Raw genomic sequence first — 22953 nt, 5'->3', positions numbered from 1 at the left:
GGGACTGGGTAGGTCATTTTAGATAGAGGAGCCAGTAAGTGTGAAGGTCATGAGGTGTGACATGTTTAACTAAAAGCCCATCTGTGTGGTTGGAGCACAGAGGAAGGAAGTAGATTAAGAATCATATAGTAGAGGGTCTTTTAGCCTTAATTTTAGAAATGATCCTGAGTATAATAGGAATCCTTTAAAGAGTTTTAAATATGAGAGTTATATTACCACATTTATGATTGTAAAATATTCATGTGACTTCAGTAGGAGAATGGATTTGAGTAGAGATATGGGTTGTGGGTGGGAAAGATCTGGGGAGAAATTTAAGAGACTGTTGCAACTCTCAGGGCAACAGAGTAGACTAGGGTGGTGGCAGTGAGGATGTAAGAAAGTAAAAGGATTCCGGAGGTAACAAGGAGATAGAAGTTGTGATCAGTTGAATGTGAGGAATGAAGGGTAGGAAAAAGTAAAGGGTGTCATCCAGATTTCTGGTTGGGTGAATGGCGGTACAATTTACTGAAATAGGGAACACTGGAAAAGAAGGAGGCATTTGGGGAAGAAGACAAATTACATTTTTGACTTACTGAGTTCGAAGTGCTTTTGAGATATCAAATGGAGATGTCCACCTGAATCCAAGTGTCGGGAACTCACGACAGGAGTCTGAGCTGGGATACAGATTTGGGAATTTGGGAATTTTGAAAGGATTTGCATTCATAGGAATGAGTGAAAAAGATTACTTGAAAAGAATTTACAGAAAAGAAATGTGTAAAATACAGAACTATGAAGAATTCCAGTTGCCTTTCTTGGTTTAAAATTTTTATTTTGAAATAATTATGTATTTATAGGAAGTTGCAAGAAATGTACAGAGGAGTCCCACGTGTCCTTCCTGTAGTTTCCACCATGGTAACATCTTGTGTAACTATGGCATGATAGCAAATCATGGGAGTAACATTGGTATGATCCACAGAGTTTATTCAGCTTTCCCCAGTTTTACCTGTGTGTGTGTGTGTGTGTGTGTGTGTGTATTTAAATCTGTACAACTTCACATGTGTAGGTCTGTGCATCCACCACCATTTTCAGGACACAGAACAGTCCATCAGCAGAGCCTCCTTCCTATTGCCCTTCTACCCACACACCATTTCATTCTCCCTCCTCCACGCCGTCCCCCTTCCCTAACCCATGGCAACTACTAACGTGTTCTCCATTTCTGTAATTTTCTTGTTTCAAGAATATTATACAAATGGAATCATACAGTATGTTGTATTTTAGGATTGGCTCTTTTCATTTAGCTTAATCCCCTAGATATTTGTCCAAGATGTGTGTATATTAACTATTAATTCTTTTTATTACTATTATTCTGTGGAATGGATGTACTCTGGTTTGCTTAATCATTCATCCATTGAAGGACATCTAGGTTGTTTTCAGGTTTTAACTTTTAAGAATAAACCTGCTGCATTTTTGTGTGATAGTAAGTTTTTGTTTGTCTGGGATGTAAGTCCAAGAGTGCAGTTTCTGCCATATGGTAATTGCATGTTTAGTTTTATAGCATATTGTTTTTCAGGTTGGCTTCACCATTTTAGATTCTCACCAACAATGTATAAGCGACCTATTTTCTCTACCTCCATGCCAGCATTTGGTGTTGTCACCAAATTGCACTATTTTTCATACTAGCTGTTCTGTTAGATACATAGTAATACCTCATTGAAATTTTAATGTTTATTTTTCCTGTGACTGAGGATGTTGAATATCTCTTCATATGCCTGTTTACCTCATGGATATTTTCTTTAGTGAAGCGTTTTTTCTTGTCTTTTTCCTATTTTCTAATCAGACTGTTGAGTCTGAGAGTATGTATATAGATCAGATACAAGTCTTTTCTCAGCTAGGAGGTTTGCACATATATTTCCAAGTCTATAACTTGTCTTTAAACTGTCTTCAGAGGGTTTTTTATAAAGCAATTGTTTTTAATTTTGATGAGTATACCCAGGGAAGTTGGTGTTAGGCTGTTCCTTAAGTCCCCAGGTTCCTTAGGCAGTCCCCTTACTTCTTTCCATTATTCAGAGTCTTTCTATCTTTGTTTGTTGTGTTTGTTGTGCAGGGGCTTTCAGTTGAGGAACTGAAGAGCTGGGGGGAATGGGGCTACTCCTTCTTGGATCAAATGGAAAGGTGAGCTCTAAAGCTTTAGGGGCTGCTGGAAGAGGAGAGCCCAGTAAAGTACCTTATGAGGCAGGAGAAAATAAAAGTGTAATATACACCATCAGAGGAGCTGTTTCTAGGAGAAGGAGGTAGTTAATGTGTTCTATGTCTGTGGCAAGTTAAGAAAGTTAAAGCTGCAGACGCAGTGGAGGCAGATGTTGCATGAATACGGAGTTAAGATTTGCCCAGTTGAAGTATGACTCAAGGACATTAGGACAAGGGAGTTCTGAAGAGTAATAAGAATATCATTAAAATGATGAATAAAGGAATCTGACTCAGGTAGAGAGGGAAGGTAAAACAGGCAAGGACCGATTGGAATGGAAGGAAAGGAGGCAATGTGTAAGTTTCTAGCACATTCTTAGAATCAGTGACTTTGTAAAGCTCAGTCAAGAGTGAGTTAGGGCACCAGGGGTTTGCTGGAAAGAAATCTGAGAAGTTTTAGAGTAAATGACCCATATTTAGTTGGGGGCTCAGCCAGGTATATTAGGAGAAAATGTGTTCCTCAGCTTTCCTTGGAAGTCCCTGTGGCTTGAAGGAGCTCTGTCTTGTTACTGCAGGTAAGAAGGAGCTAGTGTAGTGCATACTTCTTAAAGGCCAACCAGAGAAGGTCTGGAGTCAGGGATAGATTGTTGGAATTAAATAAGACTTAGATTTATACACTGGAATATCTTAGAGTGAAGGAATGTGAAGATTTTCTGTGTCAATTGTTCTCAACTTTTCTGAGCATGAGAACCCCTTTTAGTCTTAAAATTTATTTATTTATTTATTTGTTTATTTATTTATTTATTTACTTACTTACTTACTTACTTACTTACTTATAGTGCAAGTGGGGGAGAGGAGCAGAAGGAAAGAGAGAGAAAGAGAGAAAGAATCCCAAGTAGGCAAGTAGGCTCCACTCTCAGCATGGAGCCTGACACACGGCTTGATCCCACAACCCTGGGATCATGACCTGAGTTGAAATCAAGAGTCAGATGCTCAACTGATTGAGCCACCCAGGCACCCCTATTTTGAATCTTTTAATGATAATTATTGATTGAATACTTATGTAATGAGAAGGTAGATAATCTTTGTTAAAGCAATGTGTATCTTATTATCAGAATACTGTTTAAATGGATTTCCTGTCAGGTTTATTTTTGAAATAGGTCTTATGTCCATCCATCCACTTAGATGCTCTTCTCCAACTCCCCCACTGCTACTTCAGTGCAAGGCACATCACTTTTTGCCAGGTCACTTCAGTAAGCGCGACTGTTTCTACAATCCATTTCTAATAAAAATCCAGTGATTTTTTTAAAATCCAGTGATTTTTAAAAAAATAATTGGATCACATGACTTCTGTACATTCAAATTCTTTAATAGATTTTTTATTACACTTAGAATAAAATTCTCCTCTCAAGGCTCCTCTTAGGCCAATCTTTTCCTCTCCCACTAGGCTTCAATTTCTTTGGCTCTCTTCAGACACCTGAGCATTTCCCAGTTCTTTCCCATCCTTGAGCCTTTGCACACGCAGTTCTGGAAAAGCTCTTTCTTCTGCTCTTCCCATGGCTGGTTTTTCTCATCTTTGCTGTCTCAGATTACCCGTCACTTACCCAGCAAGTACTTTTTTGCTCACCCAAAATAAATTAGATCCTTTGTTTACCCTCTCTTCTTATTCTTTCTCATGGAACATTCTATCTCATCCAACTTATAGCTATCTATTGATGTGTTTATTTGCTTATTGTCTCCCTCCCTCATTTCATGAAGGCAAAGTCTACTTCTATTGAATACCCTTTTATATTAACATCAAATATGTTGCCTGGCACATAGTAGATATTCAGGAAATATTTTTTTAAATAAATGCATGCATATATGAATTTGGGAAAAAAGTACACACACATATACATGACATTAGGTCTTAGTCTTCTGATGATGGTTGCTTCACTTATGGATTCAGAAAACCATTTCATTAATTTCAGAGCCTCCCAGTGGATCCCTGCATACAAGGTGAATTTTACTCCAATCACTCATACATTTTGAGTTCCTACCGTGTGCCAGACACTGTCCCAATAGTGGGGGATATTGTACACATCATTGTTCCTTCACTACTTATCGTCTATAAGTGAAAACCCTAGGACCCAGAAACATAAATTGACAAAGCAAGAGAAACCCAAATTGGAACAAAGTGACAAAGACAAGAAAGGATCAGAGAAAATCTCCAGAAACAATAACAAAACAAGTAATAAAATGGCAGTAAATACATATCTATCAATAATTACTTTGAATGTAAGTGGACTAAATGCTCTGATCAAAAGACAGAGGTGTACGAATGTATTTAAAAACAGACCCAACTAGGTGTGCCTAGGTGGCTCAGTCGGTTAAGTGTCTGACTTTGGCTCAGGTCATGATATCATGGTTCATGAGTTCAAGCCCCACGTTGGGCTGTGTGCTGACAGCTCAGAGCCTGGAGCCTGCTTCAGATTCTGTGTCTCCCTCTCTCTCTGCCCCTCCCCAACTCGCACTCTGTCACTCTCTCTCTCAAAAACAAATAAACATTAAAAAAAACCAACTATATACTGCCTATAAGAAACTCATTTTATACCTGAAAACACCTGCAGATTGAAAGTGAGGGGGTGGAGAAACATTTATCATGTAAATGGAGGTCAAAAGAAAGCACGGAGTAGCAATATTTATATCAGACCAGCTAAACTTTAAAACAAAGACTGTTACAAGATAAAAGAAGCGTACTATATAATAGTAAAGGGGACAATCCAGCAAGATCTAATAATTATAAATATTTATGCCTCCAACATGAAAACACCCAAATATGTAAAAGTTAATAACAAGCATAAAGGAACTGATTGATAATAACACAATAATAGTAGGGGACTTTAACACCCCACTTACATCAATGGATAGAGCATCTAAACAGAAAATAGACAAGAAAACAGTGGCTCTGAATGACACTGGACCAGATGGATATAACATATATTCAGAATATTCCATCCTAAACCAGCAGAATACACATTCTTTTCAAGTGCACATGGAAAATTCTCCAGCATAGGTCTCAAGTTAGGTCATAAAACAGGCCTCAATAAATACTAAAAAGATTGAAATCATATGGTACACCTTTTTTTGACCACAACATTATGAACCTAGAATTCAACCACAAGAAAATTTGTGAAGACTACAAATGCATGGAAGTTAAACTACATGCTACTAAAACTGAACCAGGGAATCAAAGAAGAAATTTTAAAAATATATGGAAACACATAAAAATGAAAACACAACAGTCCAAAACATTGGGTTACAGCAAAAGCAGTCCTAAGAGGGAAATATGTAGCAATACAGGTCTACGTCAAGAAGCAAAAGAAATCTCAAATAAACAATCTAACCTTACACCTAAAGGAGCTAGAAGAAGAACAACAAACAAAGCCTAAAGCCAGCAGAAGGAAGGAAATTACAAAGATTAGAGCAGAAATAAAGGATGTAGAAACTAAAAAACAAAACAAAAATAGAACAGATGAATGAAACCAGTAGTTGGTTCTTTGAAAAAATTAATAAAATTGATAATTAATAAAATCACAAATGAGAGAGGAGAAATAACAACCAGCATCACAGAAATACAAACAATTGTAAGAGCATATTATGAAAAACTATGCAAACAAATTGGATAACCTAGAAGAAATGGATAAATTCCTAGAAACATATAAACTACCAAAACTGAAATAGGAATCAACATTTAGAAATCTGTTGCATTTCTATATACCAGTAATGAGGCAGCAGAAAGAGAAATTAAGGAATCAGTCCCATTTACAACTGCACCAAAACCCTTAAGATACCTAAGATAAACCAAACCAAAGAGGTGAAAGACCTGTACTCTGAAAACTATAAAACACTGATGAAAGAAATTGAAGATGACACAAAGAAACAGACATTCCATGCTCATGGATTGGAAGAAAAATATTATTAAAATGTCTATACTACCCAAAGCAATCTACGCATTTATTGCAATCCTTATCAAAATATCAATAGCATTTCTCATAGAACTTGAACAAAGAATCCTAAAATCCCACAAAAGACCTGAACAGCCAAAGCAATCTTGAAGAAAAAACCATTCAAAATGGATTAAAGACCTAAATGTGAGACCTGAAGCCATAAAAATGGTCTTTGACATTGGCAATAGCAACTTTTTTCTAGATAGGTCCCCTGAGGCAAGGGAAACAAAAGTAAACATAAACTATAGGGGCTTCATAAAATAAAAAGCATCTGCACAGTGAAGGAAATAATCAACAAAAGTAAAAGGCAGTCTACTGAATGGGAGAAAATATTTGCAAATGACATACCTGATAAAGGGTTAGTACCCAAAATATATAAAGAACTTATAAAACTTAGTACCCCCCCCAAATGAATAATCCAATTAAAAATGGGCAGAAGATATAAGTAGACATTTGTCAGAAGAAGACATACAGATGGCCAACAGATACATGAAGAGATGCTCAACATCACTCATCAGAGAAGCGCAACTCAAAACCACAATGAGATCACCTCACATGTGTCAGAATGGCTAAAATAAAAAACAAAATAAACAAGTGTTGGGTGAGGATGTGGGAAAAAAAGAACTCTCTTATACTGCTGGTGGGAATGCAAACTGGTACAGTCACTGTGGAAACCAGTATGGAGGTTCCTCAAAAAGTTAAAAACAGAACTGCCCTGTGATCTAGCACATCTGCTAGTTGAAAGGAATACATGCACCCCAATGTTTATAGAAGCATTATCTACCATAGCCAAACTATGGAAGCAATCCAAGTATCCATTGACCGATAAATGGATAAAGAAGATGTGATATATATTCACAATGGAATATTACTCAGCCATAAAAAAGAATGAAATCTTGCCATATGCAATGATGTTGATAGAGCTAGAGAGTATTATGCCAAATGAAATAAGTTAGAGAAAGACAAATACCATGATTTCACTCATGTGTGGTATTTAAAAAACAAAGCAAACAAGCAAAGAGGAAAAAAGAGAGGCAAACCAAGAAACAGACTCTTAACTATAGAGAACAAACTGATGGTTACTGGAAGAGAGGTGGGCGGGGGGATGGATGAAATAGGTGATAAGGATTAAGGAGTGCACTTGTTGTTGTGATGGGCGCTGGGTGTTGTATGGAAGTGTTAAATTACTATATTGTACACTCAGAACTGACAGCACTGTATATTAACTAACTGGAATTAAAATAAAAACTTAAAAAATAGTTTTCTATTTTCCTGCTGTTCCTAAACTGGAGAAAGCAGGATTTAATCTGCCTTTGTTGTACCCATCAACCAAATGGCACCAAGAACACAGCAATAATGAGAATAGTGAGGTTTTTTTTTTTTTTTTCTTTATGCAGTGGGAAGAACACACTCCAGAGAACCTCAGAAGTACCCCAGATGGGAGGGGCATCTTACAGGGTTTGAGCTTATGCTGGATAATTTTGAAGATGGATTTAGAGAAATGGGATCAGTTCAGAATTGGGCTTCTCAAAAGGTTTTTTTAAGGAAGTGGAGGATTAAAATAGAGCTGTCACTGATAATAGCAATAATGCAAAGAAAAGACGTATCAGTTAATAGCTGATGTTTAGTCATTTTGGGGATCATGAAAGGGCTTTGTCTTTGTCTCGTTTTGAACATTGTTTTGCACTTTCTCAACATTAAAATATACTTGAAGCTGAATTAGTAAGAAATAACATTTACTGAACACACATTATACATGAAACATTCTTCCAAACAATTTACATATATTACCACATTTATTTCTCACAGAAACCCTAGGAAAGAAGTTGTTATGATCTCAGTGTACAAGTAAGGAAATTAACATAGGGATCTACATAATTTGTTCAAGTCCATACTACTAAGGATACAGCCCGAATTTGAATCAAGGCATCTGTTTCCAGAGGATAAGTAGTGTACTATACTTCAGTGTCTGTATAGAGTATCTCTCCCTATATTCTTTTGCCAGAATTAAAGTTTTATTTTTAATTACTTATTTTTTTTTTTCCTGCAGGAGTTATGATGACTCGTCTCAGAGTGTCCCTGTAGTCAACCAGTAGGAAAAATCAGGGAGCTATAGGAAAGGCTGCAATGCTTGACTGTGGATACAGCCAAGAATCCTTAAGCCTTTGGAAGGTTAGAAATGAGCTAAGTCACTCTGGAAAGCAGCAAACTGGGTGAGGAGAGGCAGGGAGGTCCTGTAGAAGAGAAGTGCATAAATGGGATTTGGAATCACATGGACTGAAGTCTGAATCCTTGAAGCAACCATCATTCACTGGTCGTATGACCTCGTGTGCTAATTTTATTTAAATAAAAAAATTGAATACAGTTGACACACAACATTACAGGTCTACAGCATAGTGATTCAGTGATTCCACGAGTTTATACATTATACTATGCTCACCATAATTATAGTTACCATCTGGCACCATACTAGCTTTTAGAATATCATGGGCTGTATTCCCATGACTTATTTATTCTATAGAAACTTGTGCCCATTTTTTCCATCCCCTCATCCCCCTGCCCTCTGTTAACCATCAGTTTGTTCTCTGTATTTATAGGCCTATTTCTCTTTTTTGTTTGTTTATTGATCAGATTTTTTTAGATTCCACGTATGTGGTATTTGTCTTTCTCAGTCTGACATATTTCACTTTGCATAATACCCTCTAGGTCTATTCATATCATTGCAAATGGCACTATCACATCCTTTTTTATGGCTGCCTAATATTCCATTATATTGTCTATCTTGAGAAAGAACAACAAAGCTGGAGACCTCGCAATTCCAGGTTTCAAGTCGTACTACAAAGCTGTATAGTAAAACAGTATGGTACTGTCACAAAAACACATAGATCACTGGAACAGAATAGAGAGCCCAGAAATAAACCCATGATTATATGGTCAATTAATCTATGACAAAGAAGACTAGAATATTCAATGTGGAAAAGACACTGTCTTCAATAAATTCTTAATCTGTAAGATAATATAAAATTTATACACCCTATAGTTTTTTTTCCTGTGAAAAATAAAAAAAAGTTAAAAAGTACATCAAGTACTTTAATACAGTGTTTTGTACAGTATGGTTCTCTAGTACCATAGAGTAGGGGCTAAGTGATTAATAAGTGGTAAATATTTATATTAACTGATACCAGCATTCTGAAATCTCTATAAGCACCTTGAGTTCTCTTTAGTCAGCCAGTTAATATCCCTTGATTCTCTTCTCTCTGTCTTCCAGGTGGTGTTTCATTTGTTAGTGAAGACATAGAAGGGTTAAATCACCTTCTCTACTTATTTTACCTGAATTCCAGTTATCGGTCCTGTGTGGGGACTCTGATTGCCCCTCAGTGGGTGTTGACGGCTGCACACTGCTTCTTACCGTAAGTGATGGGGATCCATCCACTCTGTTCCCAGGCTCCGAGGCTGGGCCTCCGTACTTCTTGTGGGAATTCTAAAAACTTTGTGGTCAAGAAATTCTAGGACTATCGTGGTAAAAGGGAGTTCAGCTACTCAGATACAACTTGACTAAGGAATGTTCCACATTCTTATGTTTGACATGTCCCAAAAGGAAAAGTAATACGGTGTAATATGATACCTTACATATAGGTAAAAATAACTTTGCAGGTCACTCTTTTTTTAAAAAAAATATTTATTTATTTATTTTTGAGAGAGATAAAGAGTGATCAGGGGAGGGGCAGAGAGAGAGGGAGACAGAATCCCAAGCAGGCTCTGCACTGTCAGCACAGAGCCCGTTGCGGGGCTCCAACTCCCCAACTGTGAGATCATGACCTGAGCAGAAATCAAGAGTCGATGCTCAACTGACTGAGCCACCCAGGCACCCTGACCTTGCAAATCATTCTTAATGTTTTTAGGATTCATCCAAAATGTTAGGGATATGATTATATTTCATTTTTCATTACAGTATAATATTTAAATGTGACTATCACAATTTGTTCATTCTTTTCTTGGTAGACATTTGAGTTATTTCTAGGTTTCTGCTATTGTGAATGGTTACTGTAATCATAGTTGTACCATGTACCTTGGAAGGTATTCTCATGTGTATATCTGCAATACACACACACATATAGATGTATATATATACACATATACATACATACATATTGGTGTATCTGCAACAACATCTCCTGGATGTCATAGAGGATGCAAATGTTCACTTTACACATCCTCCAGCAATTTAGAAGCATTTTCCAGTAATGAGTATTGTCCAACTTTTTTATTATTTTGCTGATTGTGTTAAATTTCTTGTTATGCTCATAATTTTATTATCTTTATTAGTAGCGATGATTGGCTCATTTTTTTCTTCTCCTCCTTGTCCTTCTCCATCCTCTTCCTTCTGCTATTAATATTTCTTCTGGGAAATATTCTTTCATGTTTTTTGAACATTTTGTGACTTTTCAAAAAAAATTGCTTTGTAGAACTTCTATAAATGCCCTAGATATAACTCTTTTGTCAATTACGTATGTTGAAAATATCTTCTTTGTGGCTTGATCTTCTCTTTAATGGTGTATTTTGATTAATAAGAGCTCTTCATTTGACTATAATATGATTTAACACTTAAATTATCAATCTTTATTTGTGGTTGTTGGGTATTGTGATTGGTTGAAAATATTCTTTATGACATCAAGATCAGAAAGATATTTCTTTAAGGTTATTTCTAGAGATTCTAAAGACTTGATTTTATATTTAAGTATTTATATCATTTGGAACTGATTTTTGTGAATGCTGTGAAGTAGGGATCCAGTTTTGTTGTTTTTAACATAGTAAAACATGTTACATATCCACATGCCATTTATCTAATGGTCTCTTCTTTCTCCAACAACCTGCAACACCACTTCTGACATCTATCAAAATTCTTTATTTTTGCATGGGTCTGTTTTGGGTCTCTCTGTCTCTGTACTGCTCCTTTGGGTTATTTATTATAGACCAATTCCACAGTGTCTTAAAAATTATGACTTTATTATAATTTGTGATGTCTGATAGGGTAGGCCAACCATGTTTTTATTTATCAGGAACACTTAGGTATTCTTTTAAATAACTTTTCAAGCTTTATGAAAAACTCTGTTGTGATTTATTTGGAATTGCTTTAGCTCTTTGTATCAGCTGGGGAGAATTGATATTTTTCTGATATTGATTATTCCCAGCCATGGATCTGGCATATCTCTCCACTTATTTAGCTTTCCCTTTAATGCGTTTCAAGAAATTTATTTTATCTGAATACATGTCTTGCACACATCTTATTAAATTTATTCTTAAAGTGCTTTATATTTTGCTATTATATTTTAATTGATGTACTTTCAGAAAATTATATTTTCTATTTGTTGGTGATGATGGAAATGTAATTGGTGTTCATAAATTGATCTAATGGCTTGTTGCTTTGTTATATTCTCCTACTGTTTCTAGTAATTTATATATATGTTCCTGTGGATTTTCTATTTGCCATCTTTGAAAAGGGCCATTTTCATTATTATTTTAATTCTAAATAATTTTTAAAAATTTCCTCATGATTAAATCTTTCATTCATAAGTTTAGAATATGGAGGGGTAAATTTTGAGGGATAACTTTCCAAATTAAAAAAAATTCTTTGGGTTCTAGTTTAATTGTTTTTGTGGTCAGAGAGTGTGATCTATGTGATACTAATTCTTTGAAAAGAATTGGGACTTGCTTTTCAGACCAGTATCAAGTCAATTTTTGCAACCCCCCATGTTATGAAAGAATGTATACTCTCTAATTTTAGGGTAGAAGTCTCTCTATATATCAAACTTCAATTGTGTAGTTTAAGTCTTTGGTATCCTTACTATTTTTTTTTTTTTTTTTGCTTAATAAATCAATAATTGAGAGATTTAAGTTGAAATATTCTTCTGTATTAGTAGATTGAGAAAAATAGTCCTATAACTTTATTACTTTTTTAAAAAATGTTTTTTAGGGTATTTTATTAAATATATGTAAATTTAGGTACATTTATAATGTAGGTACTTTGTGTACATTCCCAATAAATCAAGGCTATTACTGTATGTCATTACTTTCTCTCATATATATAATATTGTTTTTCTTAGAGCCTATTTATCAGATATTAACATGCCAATCCTGGTTGGTTGTTTGGTTGGTTAGTATTGTCCTGGTATATCATTTTACATCTTTACTTTTCTGCCTTTCTGTATCTTTTTTATTTAAGCACATCTCTTAATTTACATATAGCAGGATTTCTAAAAATACAGTTTGTAATTTCTGTCTTTTAACTGATGAGTTTAGGCCATTTGTATTTATTTTGATTATTATTATACTCAGATTTTTTCTACCTATTTTGAATTTCTACTCTTTATATTTGTGTGAAAATGCTTTTGCCCTTTTACTTGATTAATATTTTAGATACCTTTTAATTCTTCTTTCATTTTTGTTGTCGAATATACACATGTCCTATTCTTTTAGTCATTGCTTTATAAATTTTAATATGGAAATTTAATGTAACTGAATTCAAAGTTAAACAATATCCAGATCCCTTCCTTATACCCCTTCTTCATTATGGTCCATCCATATCCCTCAGAGGCAACCACTATTCTCTTGTTTTTCCACCATAGTTTAGTTTTACATGTCATAGAGCTGCCTTAAACTGAAATGCACTCACTATAATTTGCCTGAATCATCTATTTATCATAAATTCTTTAAAATATAAACTTCTGCAATTACTTATAAATATATTTTATGATAAGTCACAAAATTTCTCAACAGAAGGAAAAAAGAGAACTAGGGGAAGGATAAAATATTAGAGGGCACTGGTTTTAGTTATTAAATCAACACTATAAACATGAATGACTTTCCTTCAGCAAGAAAGGAGAGTAATCTTAGAAACAGAAAAAGCCAATTTGACACACAAGACACACAAGAGAGTTGCTAAAACGGATTTAAACAAGTTTGTTTATTTATTTTGAGAGAGAGAGAGAGAGAGCACATGCATGGGAGGGGCAGAGAGAGAGAGAGGGAGAGAGAGAGAAACCCAAGCAGGCTCCGCACTGTCAGCATGGAGCCTGATGTGGGGCTGGAACCCATGAACCGTGAGATCATGCACTGAGCCAAAATCAAGAATTGGATGCCTAACTGACTGAACCACCCAGGTTCAGTTGTAGAAGTTGTATAATTTAAGTTGTATAATTAAACCCAGTACTCATTAATTCCCAGTACTCATTAATTCCCAAGGTATGGAAATGGAGGGACGAGGGTCATTAAGTGATCTCTCATTTAGAAAGATAAAAGAGAAAGAATCTTATCATGAAGGCTTCTTTCCTTTTTGTTCTAATGTATCTGTCAAATGAACAACCTTGCTCTTGTCAAAAGTTCCTCTGAGGGGCGACTGTACTTTCTTATTGTCCTTGGGGAATTATGCCAACTGGAGAGCTATCACATGACTTTAAACACAAAGGGAGCATGTGTTTGGTACAAAGAACCAAATAGACTAAGATGATCCAATGAGAACTATAACAGTCAGTTACGATACCCTGGCCAAAGACCAGTCATCCCCATCTAAGCACCTAGCAGAATCCTTCACTCCAAGCAGTTGAAACTAAGTGTGGTAGTTCTCAGGAACACAACAAAACTAAGGAAAGTCCTTAAAATGTATAATATCTTGTAAAAGCGAGCCAAAGCAAAATTTGTCTAAAGGATGCTGCTCTGATGAGATCTTTTAAACTTGTCAGTCCTTGGGATTGACTGAAGGATGAATTTATCAGGCCTATTTCTGTCCTCTCTCTTTAGACTTTATCTGATAACTGTCCATAAGGTGACAAAGACAGACTGAGAGACAAATGGTACTGTTGTTAGGAGACAATATAAACTTAGCATTTGGGAGCTCAACAACAACAAAAATTGATGCTCAGTACCAGTGTGGTACCTATCTCACTGTTGTCACTAGAGAAATCCCTGAGTGACTGACTCAGGGGCCTCACAGGAGTGCTCTGTTCTGAATTTCAGGTTAAAAAAAATTTTTTTTAACATTTATTCATTTATGAGAGACAGAGAGCACAAGCAGGGGAGGGGCAAAGAGAGAGGGAGACCACAGACTCCAAAGCAGCCTCCAGGCTCCGAGCTGTCAGCACAGAGCCCAACGCGGGGCTCAAACTCACAAGCTGTGAGATCATGACCTGAGCCAAAGTCAGACGCTTAACCGACTGAGCCACCCAGGTGCCCCTGAATTTAGGGTTTTGAGCCATGTTAGTGAGAGTGGATCTCAACTGGATCTCAGTGGAAAACCAGGATCTTTGACTAGTCTTTTCCCAAAGATCTACCGGAAGACCCTGTTAATCCAGCAGTTTTGATAGACATGAGTAAACATAGTATGTTCAGGTGATCCTCCATACCTTTAAAATATTTAACCTCTCGGAGCTGTTACTCATTTCCTCTTTACAATTTCACATTTCCTGTTTCCCCAACTCCCAAAGAAGCCTCCCTAACAGAACCTACTACTGTCATAAAAGCCTTGACTATCCATTTGCATGCTTCTTTCTGCTGTTTCTAGGTCTTGAATTGGAGCTTCTCTCGAGAATTATGCTAAGAGTAGAGCCCAAGCCATTGCACTGCTTAACTCCTGGAGGCACCATCCCCATTATAGTCTATGTGAATGGTAACCCATTGACTTGTATAGTGCATCACCTGCATGACCCCATGTGGCACCTACATATAAAAGATCAAATGGACAGGGGCACTGGGTGGCTCAGTCATTTGAGCGTCTGACTTTGGCTCAGGTTGTGATCTCATGGTTTGTGGGTTCGAGCCCTGTGTCAGCCTCTGTGCCAATAGCTCAGAGCCTGGAGCCTGTTTTGGATTCTGTGTCTCCTTCTCTCTCTGCCCCTCCCCTGCTCGCACCCTCTCTCTCTCAAAAATAAACATTAAAAAAATTAAAAAAGATCAAATGGGCAAACATGAGAGGAAAAGATTAAATGGGTTACTATAGAAGGAAATTGTGTGTGTGTGTGGGGGGGGCGCGGTGATTAGCCTTGTGACCTGTGAGTGTCAATCCTTTTTTTTTTCTTTTTCATTTTCCAGAGATCTTTGGGTCATCTTTCATGATAGTTCCGCAAATCTTCGAGACTTTCATGGGGAGATTTTACCTTATGAGAAGATCATTATTCACCCAAACTTCACTGCCACCTCTCCTAAAAATGACCTCATGCTGATAAAGTTGTCTGTACCTTTCACTTTCTTCTCCACCAATATGTTTCAGTTGCCTACTCTCAAGAATGCAGTTAAAGATTGCTTGATTCACACCTGGTTACAGACTAAAGACTTTGTTGGTGAGTGACTATCAAAAAGAAGAGATAGTTCTAGGATATATTCACATCTTCAAGATCTCTGAGGAATTAGGGGAAGGAATTGGAATTTAGAGGCCTAGTGTCAGATTTCTAAGCCTGTGTGGAAAACTAGAAATGGCACGAGCGGTATTGGCTTTCTACAGGAGAAGAGATGATCTTTTGGGCCTTGAGAATCGATTCCTAGATCAAGGTGTTACATGTGTGTATCCCATTGGCACACCCCGCAGGGGCTGGAACTCAGGGATCTATGTTTGAGTATTGGTTCTACCATTCATTGTAGGTTTATGAACAAATTCTTTAACTTCTTTGGATCTTAATTTGCAAATTGGTAAAAAATCCTACTTTCCCTTGACCTAACAGGAGTGATATTGTTATCAATTACAATGATAATGACTACCGTTTGCTGATCGCTGATTACCTACCAAGCACTAAGCATCCTATAGATATTGTACAGTCATCATCACATATCATGTAGATAAGTTTTCTTGGGATTAATACCTTATAAAAGAGGAAACTAAGACTTTGGGAAATTAATTTCCAAGATCATGAACTTGGTGATGACAGAGCTTGGATTCAGATCTTGTTTGATGTGTGGAGTATCTTCTCACCAACCATCCCTTGATGCTGATCATCTTTCAGAGATGATAAACAGAGCAGGAGGATGTGTTTGACCCATGGTGTGTTCCATCAGTTCTTCTGCAGTCCATTCTTACTGAGAAGAAGGCTTGAAGGAGAAGGAGGTAGGATGCCTTATGAAAAGGCAAACGGAATGAAAGTCTCCTTTATTTCTTGTGCTTAGGAAATTCACATAGTAAGCTGCAAAGTGTCACGGCTCAATTGAACTTTAATGTAAACTGCAAAAAAATACTGGGTGAAAAACTTCTTGAAGGCATGTTCTGTATGGGACCCATGCTAGGAAGTCAGGATCACTGCCAGGTAAGTCTTCTTACCTCATTTGTGCATAAACTCAGTCTCTGTGCCTCTCCTCCTTCATCGAGGGTCCATCTGGATTTTTCAGTAGGCTAGGAGCTCAGAGAATAAGGGGGTAAAGAATGATGACTCTTCTCCACCCTGTGATAGAGACAAGAGAAATAGATTTTCGAGGAGTGGAAAGCTGTCTTCCAGATAGTTCTTTGAAATATCTGTCTAGGGATGAGTGGGAGGTATAAGGATAGTTAGTGCATTGGAAAGAAGCTTTCATACTAGATTCTTATATCCTGGACCCCTTTGCATGACAAATATAGTGGCTTTCATTTTTGTTCAGGTATGAAATCTCAGGTGGTAAGGAAGTTCTCATTCCTGTACTCTATCTGGCAGGTGGTCACAGCTGCACCAGCCATATGTGGCGGTGAATTACAAGGGATTTTGTCTTGGGAAACCGGATGTATTCTAACAGGATACATTGTTGTCTTCACTGACCTACACAGCTACGTGCCATGGATCAAGAACATTATTTCTACAAAATAAGCTGATGTAGAGCTCCACTGATACCCTTACCTCCCAGCTGATCCACGGCAACCACATTATGTATCACAGTCCCAGTCTTTCCTAGGATCTAGGCTTGATTGGAGTTTCAAAAAAGATCATTGATGATTCCTGGGTGTTGGCATGACTCTAGTCTCTCTTTTCATTTTATTTTATTTTTTTTAACATTTATTCATTTTTGAGACACAGAGAGAGCATGAGTGGGGGAATGGCACAGAGAGAGTGAGACACGATCTGAAGCAGGCTGCAAGCTCCGAGCTGTCAGCACAGAACCCAGCCTGGGGCTCCAACTCATGGAGCATGAGATCATGACCTGAGCTGAAGTCAGATGCTTAACTGACTGAGGCACCCAGGCATTCCTAGTATCTCTTTTTAAATGTTATTTATTTTTGAGAGAGAGCGCATGTGTGAGAGAGAGCAGGGGAGGGACAGAGAGAGAGGGAGACAGAGAATCCAAAGCAGGCTCTGTGCTGTCCAGCGCAAAGCCCTATGTGGGTCTCCAACCCACAAATTGTGAGATTATGACCTGAACTGAAGTCAGACACTCAACCAACTGAGCCACCCAGGCACCCTGACTCTAGTCTCTTTAATGTTCCTAACACTGAAAACATGAATGCTGGCCTCAAGAAGTGGAGTTCACCCAGGAAGCTTTTGGGATTCTACCAATTCAGATATTTCTGTTAAAATACTCCCTGCCATATCTTAAGAACACAAAAAACGTGTGGAAATGAGGGATAATAACTACCAAGAGTTTATTTGAGCGAAGTGTAAACCACATAGCTGAGCAGTAATTTGCCAAAAGTTGGCCAGATGATTAGCAATTTTTCTAATGACCAAGTGTCTCCTGGGTATGTGTATGCGTGTATGTGTGTGCACGTTTGTGTGTACAGGTGGTGCAGTTAGTTTCCATTAGTTACTTAAAAGATCTATAGAATTCAAGTTTGCCTAGGTTTACTGAGGCCACCCAAAGGTCTTTGTAATATTTGGAATAAGGATTTCTGTATTTTGAACTATAGCTGTAATGCATACTCATAAATGATAGATGAGGTTTTTTTCCAGGACATTTTCCTTCCAGTTTATTGCTTTTTATTTAAAATCACACATACTTTCTTAAAGGGGTACAAAGTGGTGGAATTCATGAGGATTTTGCCTTGGAGTTTTCATACATGCCCCTGAATACAACCTTCGATACGACGTGTGAATTCATGAGCACACACTTCCATCCACAAGCACACTCAAAAAACACTTGTCATTCCAAAAATGTGTTCTCTACATATTATTTTTCTTTAGTTCATGATAGATTAAACTGATTTTAAACTAAAGCCTGTCTATTTTCATATAAAATATTGACTCTTCAAGAAATTTGTGCCTGAAATGTGAAATGCATTTTTGTTTTTCCCATGCTGTGAAATGTTGGGATTTCCTAAAATTAAAATTGCCACCCAGTTGATTAAATCACATACTTTTCCAAAGATTCAGAAAACTAAAACAGTTTTCTTTTTAAGACTCTTATGGGGATCAGAGATAATGTGGGAAATGTTTTGTATGCAGAGGAATAGTATAGGGATTGGCAGCGGTTAGTAGTTTTGACAGTTTCCAGCTGTTTCACCCTTTTGCCTATTTAATTCCTACTACTCCAAGTTGCTAACAATCCTTTTCGCCTTTATCATATGCCAGGCTGTCTATTGTCATCAGCCGGCTGAACTTGTTGCAACTGAACTTTTTACTGAGATGATCTTCCTAACAACCTACCCTGATTCCTGTCCTTTGTTTTTTTTCTTGCCTCTTACCTAGAGCTCTTACTGTCTCCATTCCACTGCAGTTGTTCTAGGCTGAATTGGATGTTTTAATTATAAGGCTTTCCTTATTGATTAGGTCATAAATTCTTCCATTATGGGGCATTTTTACTTCTTTATATTTTCTGGACTTGAGTTTTCCTTGTATGAGTTTTCCTTCTCTCCATCTCATCTCACTCCTCAATTTGAAAAGGAAAAGGTAAGTCTGTCTCTTCAGCTGTCTGTCTATCTATCTATCTATCTATCTATCTACCGATCTATCCATCTAATCAACATCTTATCATCATCTGCTTGTCTAACCGAGACTGGGCTGTTTGTCACACGACTAATTTTTGGAGTGTGCAAATACGTTTCTAATTATCCTGTCAATTTCACCTAAACTCCAATTCTGCATATGACTGGTTCCAAAGACTATTTTAAGTTAGTTTACCAAGAATTTCACGTGTCACATCCACCTTCCCCTCCTGACATTCCCACCAACCACAGCTCATTTCCTTTCTGGTTCCTTATTCTCTCGTACATGGGCTGGAGCTAATGCTCCATGACCTTCTCTGTAGCTTAAGTACATTGCAGTAAAATGGATCCCTGATACCAACCAACAGATTTCAGTATAGTAAATGGAGAATAGGGACAGGAATGCGTGCCCTGTTTGATCAAGTGGATGGCTCTTCTCTGCACTCTGGTTTCCCATCTTATCTCCAAGCTTGTGATTCAATCATGTCTGACCTTCAGCTCAGGAGGAGAGGGATCACCTCTTGGGTACATAATTTTATTTATATATTACTTCAAAATCCTTTCTGAATTCATGTGTATATGTTACATATTTGGCTTCTATTTACCCCTCACTTATTTATTCATCTTAGACCCATTCCAGCTTCCTGGGGAGTTCATTCAGAAATCTGTTTCTGGGTCTTCAGGTCTATTGTTTCCCTGGGTAAACTATTGTAACCTCACCATACTTGCCGACCACTTAATGCTTCTGGCATCACAGTTTTTCTTCCTCAGTCCATGTCCTTCTTTGGAGGAGATTGATATCCAGTTTCAGTAGACTGTGGTTCAGTTCTTAGCCTAGAATTGACAAACTATAAATTTGGGAAATCAATGAGCTTTGATTTTTAGATTGGCTTTATGTATAAAACAAAAAGAGTTAGACTGGATGATCTCAGTAGCGGACACTGTAACTGCCCTCCCACGGTCCTCTCCACCCCTCCTCTGTTAGGTCACAGTCATCCCCTAGGGTGCAGTCTGACCTAAACTTATCAGTGAGCTCCCTGTGTCTGGCTCAGGGATGGGTATATGATGCAATTTGGCTTATGAAACATCAGTGTCTTAATGTTCAGTGTTGAGATAACATTGTAAGAGCTCTGTTGAGACCTTGTGTGGGCAGTGTGGCAGGTGAATGAGACATCAGAATTGCTGCTGTCGGGGAAGCTGCCTAAGGATCACATGCATTCACAGAGGAGGTTGAAACAAGAGAATGGCCCAGAAATGTAGCTGTAGCTGAAGTCCTGATTAAACCATTCCAGAATTTAAGTCTTTTCTCTGGATAGTTTTAGTAATATAATCTACTACTAAATTCCTTTCAGTGTTTAGGACAATTTGAGTTGGGCTTTCTGTTGCTATAATTAAAAACATCTCCAGGGATACAGTTTCCAAGTCCCTTCTGTCTCTGCTATCAACCTAGACTAATGTGTGCTAAATGCCCGATGTATCCATTCTTATTAATTTTCAGAAATACCTGTGGGCTCATTTTTATTAGACATAAACATTCTGCATCTTCTCAAATTTTTAGTTTTATTCATTATAGTCAGAAAATATACTTTGAATGATTTCAGTCTTTGTAACCTTATTGAGACTTGTGGCCTAACGTGACCTATCTTGGATAATGTTCTGTGTGCACTTGAGAAGAATGTGTATTCTCTGCTTTTGTTGGGTGGAGTGAACTCTGTTTGTTAGGCCTAGTTAGTTTATTTTATTGTTCAAGTATTCTATTTCCTTACTAATCTTCTGTTTACATGTTTTACTGAAAGTGACATAATGAAGTTCTTCCTTCAATTTTGTTAATATTTGCTTCATATAATGTGGGTCTTTGTTGTTTGGAACATATATAATCATTTTTTTTGCTAAATTGAATTTTTTATTAATGTATAATGTCTTTTGTCTCTTGCAACAGTTTTTGACTCAAAGTCTATTTTGTCTGATATTAGTATAGTTACTTTAGCTCTCTTTTGGTTAGTATTTATATGGAGTATCTTCTTCCATCTGCTCAACCTATTTGTGTCTTTGGATCTAAAGTGAATTTCATGTAGCTTATGAAAGAAATTGAAGGATACACAAAGAAATGGAAAAATATTCCATGCTTAAAGATTGGAATAACAAATATTGTTAAAGTTTCAATACTATCCAAAGCAATCAACACATTCAGTGCAATCCCTACCAAAATAGCACCAGCATTCTTCACAGAGCTAGAACAAACAATCCTAAAATTTGTATGGAACCACAAAAGACCCCAAATGGCCAAAGTAATGTTGGAAAAGAAAACTAAAGCTGGAAGCATCCAAATATCAGACTTTTAACCTGTATTACAAAGCTGTAATCATCAAGACAGATGGTATTGGCATAAAAACAGACACATAGGTCAATGGAACAGAATAGAGAACCCAGAAATGGACCCACAAATACATGGTCAACTAATCTTCAACAAAACAGGAAATAGTATCCAGTGGAAAAAAGACAGTCTCTTTAGCAAATGGTGCTGGGAGCACTGGACAACAACATGCAGAATGAAACTAGACCACTGTCTTACACCATACACAAAAATAAATCCAAAATGGGTGAAAGACCTAAGCGTGAGACAGGAAACCATCAAAATCCTAGAGAAGAAAACAGGCAGCAACCTCTTTGACCTAGGCTGCAGCAACTTCTCACTTGACATGTTTCCAGAGGCAAGGGAAACAAAAGCAAAAGTGATCTATTGGGACCTCATTGAGATAAAAAGCTTCTAGGGGTGTCTTGGTGGCTCAGTTAAGCATGCCACTTCAGCTCAGGTCATGATCTCATGGTTTGTGAGTTTGAGCCCTGCATCCGGCTCTGTGCTGACAGCTAAGAGCGTGGAGCCTGCTTCAGATTCTCTCTCTCTCTCTCTCTCTCTCTCTCTCTCTCTCTCTCTCTCTCCCCCACTCCCCCACTCACACTCTGTCTGTCTCTCTTAAAAATGAATAAACATTAAAAAGTTAAAAGATAAAAAGCTTCTGCACAGCAAAGGAAACAATCAATAAAACTAAAGGCAAACAACAGAATGGGAGAAGATATTTGCAAATGACATATCGCATAAAGGGTTAGTATCTAAAATCTATAAAGAACTTATCTAACTCAACACCCAAAAAACAATCCAGTGAAGAAATGGACAGAAGACATGAATAGACACTTTTCCAAAGAAGACATCCAGATTACTAACAGACACATGAAAGATGCTCAACAACACTCATCATCAGGGAAATATAAATCAAAGCCACAATGAGATACCACCTCACACCTGTCAGAATGGTTAAAATTAACAACTCAGAAAATAGCAGATGTTGGTGAGGATGTGGAGAAAGGGGATCCCTATTGCACTGTTCATGGGAATGCAAACTGGTGTTGCCACTCTGGGAAACAATGTGGAGGTTCCTCAAAAAATTAAAAATAGAACTACTGTATGACAGCAATTGCACTACAAGGAATTTATCCAAAGGACAAACATGCTGATTTGAAGGGGCACATGCACCCCAATGTTTATAGCAGCACTATCAACAACAACTATTGGAAAGAGCCCAAATGTCCATCAACTGATGAATGGATTAAGAAGATGTGGTACACACACACACACACACACACACACACACACACACACTGGAATACTACTTGGCAATTAAAAAGAATGAAATCTTGCCATTAGCAACAACATGGATGCTATTGGAGGGTATTATGCTAAACAAAATAAGTCATAGAAAGAAAGATACCACATGATCTCATTCATATGTAGAAGTTGAGAAACTTAACAGATGAACATAGGGGAAGGGAGGAAAAAACAAGATAAAAACAAAGAGGGAGGCAAATCATAAGAGATTCTTAAACACAGAGGGTTGATGAGAGGGGTGAATGGGGGGATCGGTTAAATGGGTTATAGTC

General features: G+C 37.3%; 1 protein-coding gene across 4 annotated transcripts in view; it reads left to right on the top strand.

Annotated features, from left to right (window-relative positions):
• Window positions 1-22953, top strand: part of LOC106970417 (serine protease 58-like) — a 68653-nt gene that overhangs the window by 3812 nt on the left and 41888 nt on the right. For 3 of the 4 annotated variants that reach the window (XM_053217984.1, XM_053217983.1, XM_053217985.1), the window contains exons 3-6: window positions 9421-9562; window positions 15237-15484; window positions 16302-16438; window positions 16820-17097. In XM_053217984.1, the coding sequence (XP_053073959.1) occupies window positions 9421-9562; window positions 15237-15484; window positions 16302-16438; window positions 16820-16969 (677 nt within the window). In that variant the 3' untranslated portion in view covers window positions 16970-17097. Of the gene's footprint in view, window positions 1-9420; window positions 9563-15236; window positions 15485-16301; window positions 16439-16819; window positions 17098-22953 lie in introns of those variants that run through there. The other variant, XR_008296576.1, reaches the window with a different exon arrangement.

The sequence above is a fragment of the Acinonyx jubatus genome, chromosome A2, assembly GCF_027475565.1.
Source record: "Acinonyx jubatus isolate Ajub_Pintada_27869175 chromosome A2, VMU_Ajub_asm_v1.0, whole genome shotgun sequence".
Lineage (NCBI taxonomy): Eukaryota > Metazoa > Chordata > Mammalia > Carnivora > Felidae > Acinonyx > Acinonyx jubatus.
This window is presented reverse-complemented; position numbering and strand designations above follow the sequence as displayed.